Below are 15,598 nucleotides of genomic sequence, written 5' to 3'. Positions count from 1 at the left end.
AGATTTTATTTAATTTTTTTTCTCATTTTGTTTTTACTTAAAAAAAACTAAATAAATAAGCTCTTTTTTTTTTTTGAAATAAATAAATAAGCTGATGCTGAAGGTACATCGCGAGTGACAGTCTGGGCAGAGGGGAAAAAAGGAAAGAAAACACAAAGAAGCGTTTATTTTAGGTTGGGGCCCCCCAGAAGCTTCGTGTTTGGTTGGTCACCTGGAATATTTTGCTTGTACCCGGAAACTCCCAAGTATGTCTTGATTAGAATCCACCATGCAGCGATTGAGGAGCTCAGGGAGCTCAATATGGGGCAATCTAGTTTCAACGCCCCGGTTGAAAAGGAAGGCTTCGAATTCATGGGCTGCTGTGCAAGACGCGTTTTTTTCAACAAAGGTCTGTTTTTTCTTTTTCCCTTCTGGGTCCTACTTTGAGTCTGAGTTAATGGGTATCGATTATTTTTTATGGGTTTTGTTTAATTGTGATTTTTTGGTTTTCATCGGTATCTTCAAGGGGTTTTGTGAGGGTTTTTATTTTTTATTTTTTAAATCTCATTATTGTTGTTGGATTTTGGTGTTTTAGGATACATTTGAGAGGAACAAGGTGGTATTTACAGTTGGAACTTCCATAGCATCAGTTGCTACAGCATGGATTGGTGAGTTATGCTTAAATTCATGTTTATTCCTCTTCAATTATTATTATTAATTTTTTTTTTCTTTTCCTTTCAAGATCCATCTTGCTTTATGATCAAGAAACTGATATAGGGTGTTTGTTAGTGGTTCGTTAAACTTTAGTAACAAAACAAATAAAGTGCCACTGATATGTATTTTGCAAACCATAATAGCGTGGCTGGCTTTTCTGTACATGGATTTAGTCGTAATTGAAAAATTGGTATACTATTCTACTGATTATTGGAAAAGCCAATCCCTTAATTCAGTCAACTTAGGCAAATTGGAGCAAAATCAAATGCTTATGAAGTTACATATTCTTCAATGCATCCTGGTGCCATTGTGAGCGAAATCCATGATAATAGTTGAAGTTCAACACTTAATTGATTATTGTTGGGGAGGACTGATGACATAAATAAGATGCTTATATCTCACCTTTTGAACTCAGCATGTATATTTTGCCCAATTTGATAACTTTTGGATGTCTTATACTCTTATATCAATTCGGTGGGTGGCTGCTATAGCATGGGAAAGAGAGAATCATTAACTGAAAAGAAGGAGGAAAAATTGATACATTCTAATTCGAGTATCATGAAAACATATAAAATTGTGAGTACAATTGTCAGCGTTAGTTGCAAATGTTATCATTCAGCTTCATTAATTGTGTTTCCTTCCATAAAGTCTTTAGAAGGATGTCTAATCAATAGCACTATCTGATGGTGCAGGATATTCTTTACGTTACTATCATGAAACAAGAATTGATCAAAGGCTTGAAACAATTGAAAAAGCTGTGAGTAAATGTTGCATAATGGTAGATAGTATAGACTCATATTTGTTCTTTGCTTATAGAAGAACTTTCTACTAGTTTAATCTGATCTCGCTATGCTTGCACAAGCAAACTGGCCATTGTATTACCATTATGTGTGGTTTTATTCTTATTCCTTTCCTTTATTAAGAAACTAAAATAATTTAATGGTATCAATTGTCATATGCCTTAATGTGAACATATTCTTTTCCCCTCATCTGGACTGTCTTTATTGCATGTTGGAATTCTTTGATATCAGGGGTTAGGAAAACTGTTCATACTAGTATCTCTGCCCCTCCCCTCCTTTTTATTTGTGTTTTATGTTACATCTGAATGTATTTTTCTGTTACTTTATGGCAGATGAGAAACAGTAATAATCTCGAACATTCAGAACTTAGAGAGATTGCTGGCTCGGGAAGTATCAGTGCTCCTGCTTGTTTTGCCACTGCTGGAACCACTTTAATTATTGGGTTTGTTCCCAAATGTTAACTCCAAAAATAAAGACTATCACTTGATTTTCTTGAATTATAAAATCTATAGTTATTCATGGTTTTATTTATTATTATTAGTTTTTCTTTAGTAGAATTATTATGCTAGAACAAAGGGGTAAATTATTTTTATGGTCAAAATAAATTTCGGAAGTTACATAAATCCATAAAGGGGTCAAGGGGGTGGTGTAGGAATTTTCAGGATGCAAGACTACAATAGATTTCTTGATGAGTTCTTGAAGGGTTCTTGAATAAGGATTGATGTTTAAGTTAGAAAAGATTGAATCTTGATGGCTGTTTGGGGCTGAAACAGGGATAAAACTGAAAACAAGATAAATAAAATACTAGGCAATCACACCTAGGTCTTCCTAAGCAATTGCACTCAGGTAAGAGAAGGCCATCACACCCTCAAAGCTTGAAATAAGCTGCTGGAATTTGATTAGAACCACTCTCACTATGAATATTATTGAGTACAATAAAGCCTTTATATAGGTTATTGTTAAATAATTTCCTATAAGGACTAGGACTCCCAATAACCTATTCCTAGAATGACTAGAATTACTAATAACAAACATAAAGGATTTAGTAACTTCTAAACCAAATAGGAAAAGGTCTCAAAACATAAAATTAGACTCATGGGGCTTTGGTACAGCCAAGGACCCATTTTAGATTTCTGGAAATAACCAGATTTCCCTTATTATAGTAGAATTTAATTAAAACTGATCCAGCCGAAAATAAACAATAAAATAAGACTTGATTCAACTTTAGAACGACTAAATTAATGCAAGGTCCCAATAGTGCTCTCCATCATCTGAAACATCCCAAATTAATGCTTGAGCCCTAGAACCAGCTTTTCCTAGAATCTTACAGGTCTTTAAAGTGGGCTGTTACTTATGTGGTATCAGGGGTTGTACAGTTCTCATTTCAGATGGTACATTATGTTTTTAATAAGTTTTGACACCAAGGGGAGGGGGGAATGGGAGATTTGAACTACTGACCTGCGCTATTTTGGCACCTAGTGCAATTTGTAGGTGCTTTTTAGATGCATTGGTATGGTGAATCACAAAAATCACCAAAAGGGATTGATTCCAGTAGATAATGAGAGCATAAAACTGGTTGCTTCGTTGTTTGGTGGTCTAGTTTGTTGGACTGATATGTTGTTCTTTTTTCAAGGCGAGATTTATACGCAGGGATATGAATGTGGGCTAAAATGGTTTTTTTATCAAATTAATTGTTATGTGTAGTCGAAGTCACTTATAGATGACTTATAAAAAAGGAAAAGAAAAAGAAGTCACTTATTGGATGTGTTTACTTGACTTAATGCACAGTTCAAAGATTGAGCATGTTAAAGAGACTTGGAGTTTGCCATATGGATTTTGTTAGTACAGACTATACAGTCCTAAAGACTGTAGCCACAAACTACTATCCTTTATTTGTTGTTGGAAAGGTTCCTTGGTTTTGCTTAACAGTAGGATGAAGTTGAAATGACTTATCTCTGTGGAGGAGTTGATAATGAGAATCAACTTGTAAGACCAGCAAAGGCAGGCACAGGACATGCAAGGGGCGATGTTGGTTCAAGAGGAACTCCTTTTCTGAACACAACTGATAGAATGTTGTTGTTTGGATAACATGTTGACATAATGAGCATGTAATAAAGATATAAGATGAGCAGGTGACAAATGCAAAGAAGGAATTGAAATTATTTGTCAGTTTTGAGTCAATGCCATCATTCGTTGAAGACAGGATGAGAGAAAGTCATGTGACAGATTTTCTTTTTGGAATGACTACAAATGTACTTAGTACAAGCAGAAAAAAGTTATCTGATGGGTGGAAACACGTAAGTAGAAGGGATGAGGTGAGAAGAATGGACATGTTAGGAAAGCTTCAGTTAAGGATGTGACTTTAGATAGAGATTACTGGCCCAAAAGGATAATATCTAGTTGACACCAACTAGTAACAATTATTGCATGTATTGCATCATGCTTCTTTGCCTCGCCCCTTAATGTGGGATTGCCAAGTAGAATTATTGGATTCATGTTCTATTTCTGGAAATTCAATCTGTGAAACGCTAATTGAGTTGAATGTACTTTTGTAAAAGTACTAGATTAAGAGAAAAGAATGGAAAAGCTCAGAGGTCGTTAAAACAGATCATGAGAACAGCACTATATGCTTGTGACATTCTTTTTAAGTCATAGGTAATTTGTTGTTTTCATGATTTTTATTTTTGTTATTTTCTTCCTCACTCTTAAGCTGAAATAGAACTCTACTTTAACAGTTTGAAGGACTCTATTAGTTTATCATGTGTCCACCTTTTTCCTGAACTGCAGGTATGGCTTGGGCTGGAGAAGTGGAAAGTGGTATGCAAATAGGAATTTCAGAAAGGAGCAAATGAAGTTGCTAGGACAGGTAAATCCTAGAGCTTGGCAGATAAATCCTAGAGGTTGGCAATTGCTTGGGCCAATAAAACCCAGAGGGTGGAAATTCCAATTCCTTAGAAGACGAATAACAAGATCCAGAGTGCCAGAAAATGCTGCCAGAACTTCTGAAAAGATGCTTAAGGATGCTCCTAACCCTTAATTTTGGAGTAACTATCATTTGTAGTAGTTTTCAATATAAAAGGAGTGACTTTAGTTTTTGATGGTAACTCCCATCAGGAAAAAGATTTAATCAATATGCTTTGATACCCATTAAGGGTTATTTTTTGTACTGGAATATATTTGTGGGAATATAATTTATTAGTTTCTTTGACTTCTTTTCCTCTCATATGCTAACAATACAAGGTTATGTTATCATTTTTTTTGGTCTGCTCGTGAGTTGGGATCTTTTGTTGGTTTTCTGGAAACCTTTGCTCTCTGAATGTGGTTGAAATACACTTTCATTTCTATGGCTTTTTGGGTTGATTTATTCAACCTTTTCAGTCTGCAACGAGAGAGATGAGGAATATATGGTCTTAAATTCTCTTAATTTGATTAATGAAAGTGAACGCAATACTGGGACCCCTTGTTACATTTATAGCATAGGTTGCTTGGACAAAAATGGCTGGTACAGTATAAACACAAGAAAGTAGAAACGAAGAAGTTCTGTGAGCCTCACAGTGTGAGCTGTGAAGAACAATTGATACAGCTAATGATAATATTGCATGCAGCATATTGTGGACTTAGTTGCAAGAAGAAAATTTGAGACCATTTTTAACATAGAATTTGATTATTCCTTCATGATAAATGACGTTGGATCAGGCTTGTGGTTAAAAATTTCATATGAACTTTATTTATTTATTTATTCATTTCATAACTATGGCGTATTTCAAAAACTCTTCTTTGTCACGTATGAAAAGAAGTTGGAAGTATGTTTCATGTCTCACTCATGAGACGAAAGGCAACTGGAAAAAAGAATACAATTTTCTGAAATGCACACGTCTTTGCCTACTTATTTGCTACGTTGGTCTGATCGCTACAAGAAGAAGCTAGCTGTAGGTTCTTCATGTTAAAACTTAAAATATAGAATCGTGGCGGCGCCGAAATCTAAAGTTTGTTTATAGTTTAATGGGATGCCTTGTTGAAACCACATGCGCAATCTGTTGACAAAAGAGGTATAATAGCTCTTCATGTGAATACTGAGTTTTGTTTTTTTCTGGTTCTATGCAACTATAAAAATTGCCAGGACCATGAAGGTGGTTGTACTATGAAACATTCGAACGTTACATATGAAGATGGGCAATGCTATGACTTCAATAATTTTAGTTATCCTGTTTTGTAGGTCGGCAGTTGGTAGTAGAACAACGTTGATTTCAGTCAAAGGTCAGGATGACACGTCTGCATTGGCACCAGTGCCTAATGATGGTATTTGTACATCAATGGTAGAGACAAAAGGCTATGTTTGCGAAGAACATAAGGTGATATGATATGGCTGCATACATTACTGTTTGCTCTTCCAAGTGTTGAAATTTATAGCCGCCATTTATTGACAGTGTAATTTGAATTTTAAATTGTTTCAGGTAACAACACAAGATGGTTATATACTTAGTATGCAGAGAATTCCAGAGGGGAGGTCAGGAAAGACTCCGGGAAAGAGGCCGCCGGTTTTGTTACAGCATGGCCTCATGATGGTTGGTTCTTGTTCCATGAATGATTGGCTTTCTCGTGATTCATAGAATATATTCTTGTCTATTACAACAAGTTGTGTTATGGTGGCAGGATGGGATAACATGGCTGCTATTACCTCCAGACCAATCTTTGACTTTCCTCTTGGCTGATAATGGATTCGATGTGTGGCTTGCTAACACAGGTGGAAGCAAATATAGCCGTGGCCACACGTCACTCAGTCCCAATGAGCCAGTTAGTTCTCTTTTTCCTACATGTTATTCTTTATTGCCATTTTCACATTCACTATATAAGAATTGATATGTTATTCAGGCTTATTGGGATTGGTCATGGGATGAATTGGTAGCTTATGATCTTCCAGCCACATTCCAGTATGTGCATGATAAAGCAGGACAGAAACTGCACTATGTTGGGCATTCACTGGTGAGTTGCATACATCCTAGGACTCCATTTTGTTCTAGGAATCCACCGACCTACAGGAAAAATTTTGAAGTTATACTTTGCAGGGAACTTTGATTGCTCTAGCTGCATTTTCGAAACACCAGCTGTTGAACGTGCTGAGATCAACTGCCTTACTTTGCCCCATTGCTTATATGGGTCAGATTGTCTCACCACTTGCAAAAATTTCTGCTGACAATTTTCTTGCGGAGGTAATGCTAAATTTACCTTATTTTACACAATCCAATTGACTGGAACTCTATGAAAATATATTTGTTTCTTATAACAGGTAATATACTGGTTGGGGATCAATGAATTTAATCCAAGAGGGTAATCAGGCAACCCTTGTTTCCGTCCTTTTCTTCACCACTATTACGACAAGGATAGGAACTTTATTTTTATTGCTGTTGTTACATATGTACTTAAGAAGCTTTTTATTATGTTTTAGCATATCATTCCTGTTTACATTCAATTCACTAATCCCCGCCTGGAAGATAAAATATGACTTCTCCAACTTTGTTGCTTGTAATGTTTCCCAGAAGGAGACCATGATTCGAATCACTTATGGTTTTTTATAAGGGTCATATTATCGGGTACCCTTAGGACAATAGTTAACAATTTATTTTATGATAGTTTTGACACTACTTTTATGGAAAATGAAAAAAGCTGTCAAAACATTAGTTTTTTTTTTCTTTACCATAAAAACTTTCTTTAAATAGATTATTAACTATTGTCCTAAGAGCATCCGTTAGCATTTCCTTTTTGTAATTCACAAACTAGCCTGAATGCTTCTAAATTATCAAGATTCAATTATTTCTTTCCCATTTGGTGTAAACAATTCCAACATTCCCAAGTAACCACATAATAAAATACAATATTTCAAATGGCTCCAATCAATTATGATGAAGAAGTACTTGTGACAATTTATTTCTTTCCCACGTTGAACAGTGCGGCTGTGATTAAACTTCTTAAGGATATTTGCAACAAGCCAGGAGTTGACTGCACCAACTTGTTAACTGCTTTCACTGGTAGTACATGTGCACATAAGTTGTTAATTAGTACTGGTAGTACATGTGCACATAAGTTGTTAATTAGTACTTACACCTTGAAAGGGTATCTTCTATTAGTGACTTAAAGAAGTTATTACTTGTTACTATATAGGCCACAACTGCTGCTTGAACTCTTCCACAGTAGATGTTTTTCTAGACCACGAGCCTCAGTCAACAGCTACAAAGAGCATGATCCATCTGGCTCAGAGTAAGCGCTTCTATATTTAGCATGGGTGTCTTGACAGGCCAAGTTATACTGCACTAAAATTAGAACTCTCATAAATGATTAAGTATAGACTGGCCGCATCTATATTAAGTATATGTAATATTCCTTCCAACAATGGAACTTAGCAGTCCAATATGTAGCTGCATATTTCTAGGCAACACTTTTCTTATCATATTGTTTCTGAATCAAGTTGGGCTTTTTGGACAGTGATTAGGGAAGGAAGTATAGCAATGTATGATTATAATGATGAGGTTGAGAACATAAAACACTATGGGCAGCCCACTCCTCCTGTGTACAACATGACAAGCATTCCAAATGACCTTCCTTTCTTCCTCAGCTACGGAGGGGCTGATGCTCTAGCTGATGTCAAAGATGTGAAGCTCTTGTTGGACAATCTTAAAGATCATGATGGAGATAAGCTTGTTGTTCAGTATAGAGATGATTATGCTCATGCAGACTATGTTATGGGACAAAATGCTAAACAAGTTGTCTATGATCCTCTCATGGCTTTCTTTAGGCTTCAATGAGGATATTACTTTGGGGGAAAAAATTGGTGTCGATATGCTTGTTTCATATAGTTAGTGGCAAGCAATAGTACATATATCCACAGTATAGCCTAATCAAAATTGGTTTGTTCACTGCAAAGTTGTATTCTAGTTATCTGGACCGCTTTAATGTTAATGTTTATACAATTGATTTTTGTAGTCCTCTACATTGTTAATCAGGCATTTCCTGAAGATCTTTGACTGTTTAACATTGTGCGTGATTATAAAAGGGCGGAGCTACCCTGGCCCTAAAAATTAGAATGGTAAATTTAAAGTTCTACCTCTGTGATATACCCCTAAAATATGAAACTACCTTGTGGTTTATTTTGTAACACATACCTTCTTTGTGGTTTGCTTTATGAGACATTTTCACAAACCTTAATAGAAGTTGATGACGTGGCAAGTGCAACAACACAATACAGTGAAAGAAATGGAGAAAAAGATCCTTCTACCCTCACATTTTTTGATCTCTCTCTAACTCTCTCCTTCAATCCTAATTTGGGTTTGTATATGTTTACAAGGGGTAAACTTTAAGGTAGAACAATATTTTTCTTTAATTATTTCCCAAGTACTGTTGTTGGCACTTGCCACATCATCAAATTTAGTTGAAATTAGCAAAAAAAATACTCCATCTCATAAACCAAATTACAGGAAAGCCAAGTGTCACAATGTAAAATATAAGACAACTCCATGTTTTAAAGGTATACCATAGGGCAGAATATGTAATTTGCACAAATTAAGAGCTTAGTAGTTAGCTTATAACTTTCCCTCTCCCAAATTATTTATTTGATATTTTTCTTATTTTTTTGAAGTTATTTTATTTAATTTTGTTGATATATTAATTTATTTTATCATACTTATAATAAATTCAAGATTATCTCTTTTAAATTTCAAAATGCTTTCTTAAAAAAGAAAATATTTCCTATTTTATCAATTCTTTTTAGGGTTTAAAACCTATAAAAAGAAAATAAATGTGGGTAAAAAGAAAAGAAGAGGAGAAATATCTAAGGAAGAGTTTTAACATGATGAAAAAGCAAAAAAAATAAAAAATTGTTATCTTTCAAATGGAAGGAGAGGATGATAAGTGGTGTAACATACTTGATAGAACTTTGTGTTGTGGGCTGCTTCGACATTTCGCCCAAGCTAGTTTGATGGTATAAAACATGAATATGAGTAGTGGTATATCTTGTTGTGCGCTAGTGGTACCTTTGGATTTACCTAAATTGTATCTTGGGGCGTGAGGCAATAATTACACATGCAAGCCCCCCCCCCCCCCCCCCCCCTTTTTTTATTTTTTCATTCCTCATTAAAAAAAAAAAAAATTTGATAGTGGCCCAGGCTCAGCCTACCCAAAAGTGCTTCCCATATAGAAATTCATGGTTGTAAACAACCCATAAGGTTTTGAATGGCTACTAAAACCTTAAATTCATTATATAATATTTTTTGCCCTTCATTAAAAATTGTGTAATAAACAATAAAATTTTCGAATAATTACGTAATAACATAAATTTATGTATGTTGTACTTGGTGTCTAACTTTTAAAAATCTTTAAATCATACTTAGAATTTTGACTTTGAAAAACAACTTTCTTTAAAAGATAAACAAAAATATCATGATATTGCTATCATTTTGTGAGTTTTTTTCACATTAAAATATCACTTAATATAAATGAATAAATTTTTATATTTTATGTTGGTAAAGTACTACGTATATGTATATACGTTTGAGTGCACAAGTGAACCAACTTTTTATATTTCATATTGGTATTAAAGTTTTATTTATTTATTTTTTGAGAATGAAGTTTTTTTTTTTTTTTGATAACCATATATATGTATATGTATATGTATATGTATATATTCAGATGCATGCATAAATTTGTGTATTTGAATTTTATCTCTTTCGAAGTCAAATCTTGCCTTTGTACTCATGCATAATCATAAATAATCAATACCATATATTAAGAGAAATGCTAACGGATGCTCTTAGGGAAATGGTTAAGAGCATCTGCATCATTGGATGTACAATTTCTGTCCATTTTGTAAAAAAAAAAAAAAAAAAACCATATTTTTTTTTTCTATTTTACATACCCACTTTTACAAAATACTCTTATCAGTATGTCTATTCTACCGTATATTTTATTTAAATAATATTTTCCCTACTTTTTATATTATTATTTATTAACTATCCATTTTTAATCCATTTGAAACTCTCTCTCTCTCCATTCACACCCCATGCCTTTATGATGAAACTCGCCTCTCCTTCTCCCCCTCTTGGTTGAAATCCCCTCTCCCTCTCTCCCTCCCAGTCACAAGCAACGATCCATAAGCACAACAATCACCGATCCACGATCCACAAGCAATGCTCCAGTCGACCCAAGCACCAATCCACATCCACAAGTTCACAAAACTTCTCTCTGTCTCTATTGGTTTGTCCGTGTGTGGGTGTATTTGATTTTTGGTTGATTTTGAGGTGTGTCCGTGTGTGGGTTATTTTTTTGATTTTGGTTGATCTTGTGGTGTGTCCGTGTTGTGGTGATGGTGGTATGTGATGCTGGGTTATGGTGGTGGTAGTTAGTGGTGCTGGGTTGTGATGGTGGGTTTGTGAGTGGTTGGCACTGTTGAGTTACGATGGTTGGTCTGCGTGGTTGGCAGTTCTGGGTTATCAGTTGCAAAGATTATGGGTTGAAGAGAGAGAGAGTTAGGGGAATAGAGAGAATGTGAGGGGAGAGAAATAATATTAAAATAATATATAGAAAGCTACACACTTTTGCAAGCGTGATGTGGGTGATTTTTAATTAAAATGTGTAAAAATAACCTTTTTTTTTTATTTTAAATTTTGCAAGCTCTGATGCGGTTGCTCTTAATAATCCATTTTAAAAAAGGTTTTATGGGAAAAGAAAAAAAAAATATTTTGACAACTTTTTTCATCTATATATATATATATAACTAAAAGCTAAAGCGTAACATTTAATGTTGTTACACTTACGTTGAGCCACATCAGCAGCCACACCATCATTTTTTGCTTCCAATTTTTCTTATATATATTTTAAAAACATTTTCTCATTTAAAGTGACTTAGAAACTCCATTATGTAAAAATTAAAATATCTTTTAACCATTAATTTTATTATTAATTTTCCAAAACTCTCCCTCCCTTTTACCTCTTCTTCTTCCCACTACTTTTTACCTTAATATCATTCTTTCTCTACCTTTTTATCTTCCTTTATTTTGATTCTTCTTATTCTCAACATTTTATAATAAATTTGACGTTTTCTTTTTCATTCAATGCATAGTTTTCTCACACAGAAAAGTTACTTCTCTCTCTCTGTTTCTCTGTCTCTCTATTTGTTTTTCATTTTTTGTTTGATTTTTTATTTTTATTTTTATTGCATCAATTCTTTAGGTTGATGAATTTTTGTGTTAATTAGAATTCTACTTTGGGTTGATGCAATTTAGTTTTGTGCTTTAAGTTGTTATCTTTTATATATTTTTTTATTAAATATTATCCTACTACATTATACATACAGTAAATAATAATATAGCGTTCTTATATTACATAGAATGATTTGGATAATTTGATGTTTATTGCTATATATTTTATTTTTACTCTTTTTTCCTCTCATCTTATGTTATTCAACATTTAAATCCAATCACATCCTCCATACAATTAAATTATGTAGCACAAATCAAGAAAATGGCTAAACACAAACTTGTCTTCCTTTACCATAAATTGGGGAAATCAATATATTTGTGTGATAAAGGGTCATATAATTTATAATTTGAATGTGTCTAGGCCCATAGATTGAGCAATTTGTAGACTTAAAAGGCTATTGAGAATGAACTTTTTAGATCAAGTCTAAAAAACTATGAACTATTGTATATCATTTAAATAAAAACTTTTATCATAGATACATTAATATTTTTTTGCCACAAGTTTAAATCACGCAAATTTAATAATTTTATATTATGTGTTAGATTCGTCTCTGCTTTTTCTTCTTCTTCTCAAAAGTATTATGTATCATCTTTAAAGGATGCCAACTATAGTAACGATAAATCAAATATTACATGTGTATGTGCTCATTTGGCTAGAGACCCAATTCGAGGATATTAAATGGTCCGAGGATGGAGAAATATCGACCCAAGAGGCTTTGTTGGTGAGTAAAGAGGTAAAGTCTGATCAAGATTATCCCGGAAGGTGGTCCAAGGAGGAATCCTTCCTCGGCCAAATAAAGCTGAGGTAGGAAAGTGTTGCCCGACATCCAAAAGCAATGTTCTGGGAGATCCTGTAAGTAAGTGCATGCATGGTGGACGTATAGGATAGGTAGAAGGATATGAAATGTCCAAGATAAAATTTCTACCACCGCATTAAATATTCTGCAGCTAACTTACTAGCCGCATTAATGAGAAAGTGATGCCTGAGCATCAAAGCTCAGCCTTACAGCTACTTCCAAAAACTTTAGGGAAGGGCTGATGGGACAAGTATCCAAACCAGTAATCTGATTTATACGTGGAGGATGTAGAGAGGAAGAAGGATGATATAAAAGGAGGGGGAGACATTCAGGAAAGGGGATTGGAAAGAAATAGAGAAAACACTGTAGACTGGATATTTTTGTAATCTTCCCTTAAAAAGAAAGAAGTATAAGAACTAGCTTCTCGGCTTGAGTCCAAGGACAATTTTGCATCATATAAACTTGTCCATCAATATTGTTTTGTGATCTTGAGCTATTACCATTGTCAATTAAGCCCATAAGCAACTAAATTTAGAACACACTCTCTACAAATTTATTGTATTGGGCTTTTTGGGCCTATACCCTTTCTACTATTGGGCTTAGGTACAAATTGCGACCTTACACCAACAATATTGATCTTATGGAAAAAGTTACATAAAATATTGAGAAAAAAATGTTTTATATTACAATCTATTAAAAATGTTTTTTAAATATTTAAAATTTTCTATTTTTCATATCACTAACGTGTTTTATAACTACCACATGTGTTAACTTAAGTCTTAATATTCTTAAGTTGTTTTGGCATAAAGAAAAAAAAAATTGACACAAAAAGGAGTTAATGTAAAGTTTTTTGCAAAATGAAATATCTGTTTTGTAAGGCCACCAAATTTGATAATTTCAAATGATGGAACCACTCGCAAAAATATTTGCATAGTTCTATAGTTCCAGCTAAAGCAATCGTGTATACTTTTAGTATTCAAAAAACACACATTTACAAGTGGTTAAACGTTCATTTTGGGTAGTTTTAACTTTTCATATAATTTAACCTTTACATATTCATCTATTTTGATGTAGATTTTTTTTTCAAAAAAAAAAAAAAAAATAACTTACATATTTATAAGTAAACAATGAAATAATGATTCATGAAAAAAAAAAAAAATTATCTATACATATTTATCTTGTGCGGCTGTAACTTTACATATAATTTTGCATTTATATATTCATCTACTTCAATTTAGATGTTTATAACTTAATAATGAAATGATAAACAAGGTAATTAAAACAATCATATTCCTATAATTCAAAAAGTTATAAGTTCTTTTTTCAAAAAAAGGCCTTTTACATTTCCTTGGAATTATTTTTAAAATTTATTTTAATAAAACCTTTGACATACCACTAACCTAACCACTTCATAAATTAAAAAAATTTAAGGCTCATTATTACTTTCGTTAATATATTATAGATATCTTAATTGATCGAGACCAAACAAGAGAAATGCCTTTCATATTTCCTTGAAAATTCAGAAGGAAAAAAAAAAAAAACCCTTTTATGTACCACTAATGTAACTACATCTATAACTATTTGAGCCATCCATGATATCTATTTCTTATTGATATAAGCATAAAATTTACATCGAGCAAGGGAACATATAAAGTAATAAGTGATAAATGAAGGAAGAAAAAAAGAAATGAAATTAAATGCCAATTAATTACTGTTATTTGGAAAATGTTAAGGACATATTTTATGTAGTTGGTTAATCCTTTGACAAAACACACTTTACTTGTATTTGGGTAAATCTAGGATGTGTTTAATACTTCAAAGAACATGTTGTTCAAGTCTAGTATTAAAGTCATGAAAATTAGACCAAGAAACAAGTGAAGAAAATGTGTTTATTAAAGCTGGACACCTGCTGGACAGCTGCTCGATAGCTGCTCGACACCTCTATCTATCGAGGTTTAATGAAGCTCGATAGCTTCTCAATCGATCGAGGTATCTATTGAGGTTATGGGAATTCAGATTTCCGGATCTAATTTTTGGCCCAAGTTTATGTATTTGTGTAGGGTTTCTTTTCTCACAACCCTAGACATATATAAGGCATATTTTAGAGGCCGTTACATAAGAGAATACAAGGAGAACATCTGCAAAAGGTGATCGAAGTCTTATTCTCTTTAAAAGAAGCTACTGCGTCTTTGTGCCTTAGGGTTTTGTAACTAAGTGCTTCTTGATCTTCATTGTTGATGAAGTGAAGAACTTTGCAGCCAACATTCTTCTTTCTCAAGTTGGTGAGTGAGTCATGTATTGAGATTTGTGCAAAGGAGTGAGTCACATACTGAGATCCGTGCATTAAAGGGTGGCGTTCATATATTGAAGAGTTTAGAGGTTCTGAAACGGTAGAAGGTTTTTGCTGTAAGTTCATCTACGGGGATTGTAGAGTCCAGAGAAAAAGATTTTGTACTAGATCTGAAACTTCTCTTTACTATAGTGAATTACTTTTCGAGAAGGTTTCCCTCTAGGTTTTTTACTATGAAACTAGTTGACTTTATTGGTTTTCCTGGGCCATCATATCTTATCTTATTTATTTTTTCGCTGCACTTATTTGTGACATGATATTGATGTTTGTTTGTTTTAACAAGTTTTATGCATAATAAATCTAATTAACAACTTGGGTCTAAAACTTGTTAATTCTATCAACTGGAGTTTAAATTTCCTAACAAGTGGTATCAGAGCGGGTACACTCTGATTGGATTAATTTCCTGAGTGTGATCCTTGACCCCCGTTGTCATGGATCGTGGACAATCTCTTTTGATTCCTCCTTTATTTGATGGCACTAATTATGCTTACTGAAAAGTTCTTATGAAAGTTTTTTTGCAGGCTCTAGGTGAACAGGTATGGCAAGCTGTTAAAGTTGGCTGGATTAAGCTAAAGAAAGCACCAGTGGATTGGGATGATGCAACAATCACAGCGGCAATTTTCAACAGTAGAGCCTTGAGTGCCTTGTTTTATGGGGTGACCAATGAGGAATTCAAGAAAATATCATCCACAGAAGTTGCCAAGGAAGCAT

The 15,598-nt window shown here is 33.6% G+C and overlaps 1 protein-coding gene across 1 annotated transcript; it reads left to right on the top strand.

Moving 5' to 3' along the window:
* On the top strand, window positions 1-8,589 carry LOC142640496 (triacylglycerol lipase 2-like). The gene is made up of 13 exons (XM_075814621.1): window positions 1-388; window positions 575-647; window positions 1,386-1,450; window positions 1,826-1,935; window positions 4,281-4,382; window positions 5,938-6,058; window positions 6,147-6,287; window positions 6,366-6,476; window positions 6,560-6,703; window positions 6,781-6,821; window positions 7,440-7,519; window positions 7,653-7,748; window positions 7,974-8,589. The coding sequence occupies exons 1-13, from the start codon at window positions 269-271 to the stop codon at window positions 8,291-8,293; spliced, it is 1,524 nt and encodes a 507-aa protein (XP_075670736.1). The 5' UTR covers window positions 1-268; the 3' UTR covers window positions 8,294-8,589.
* Window positions 8,590-15,598: the final 7,009 nt, after the last annotated feature.

The sequence above is a fragment of the Castanea sativa genome, chromosome 6 (assembly GCF_040712315.1).
Source record: "Castanea sativa cultivar Marrone di Chiusa Pesio chromosome 6, ASM4071231v1".
NCBI lineage: Eukaryota > Viridiplantae > Streptophyta > Magnoliopsida > Fagales > Fagaceae > Castanea > Castanea sativa.
The sequence above is the reverse complement of the archived record's forward strand: the minus strand, read 5'-3'. Positions and strand labels throughout refer to the sequence as shown.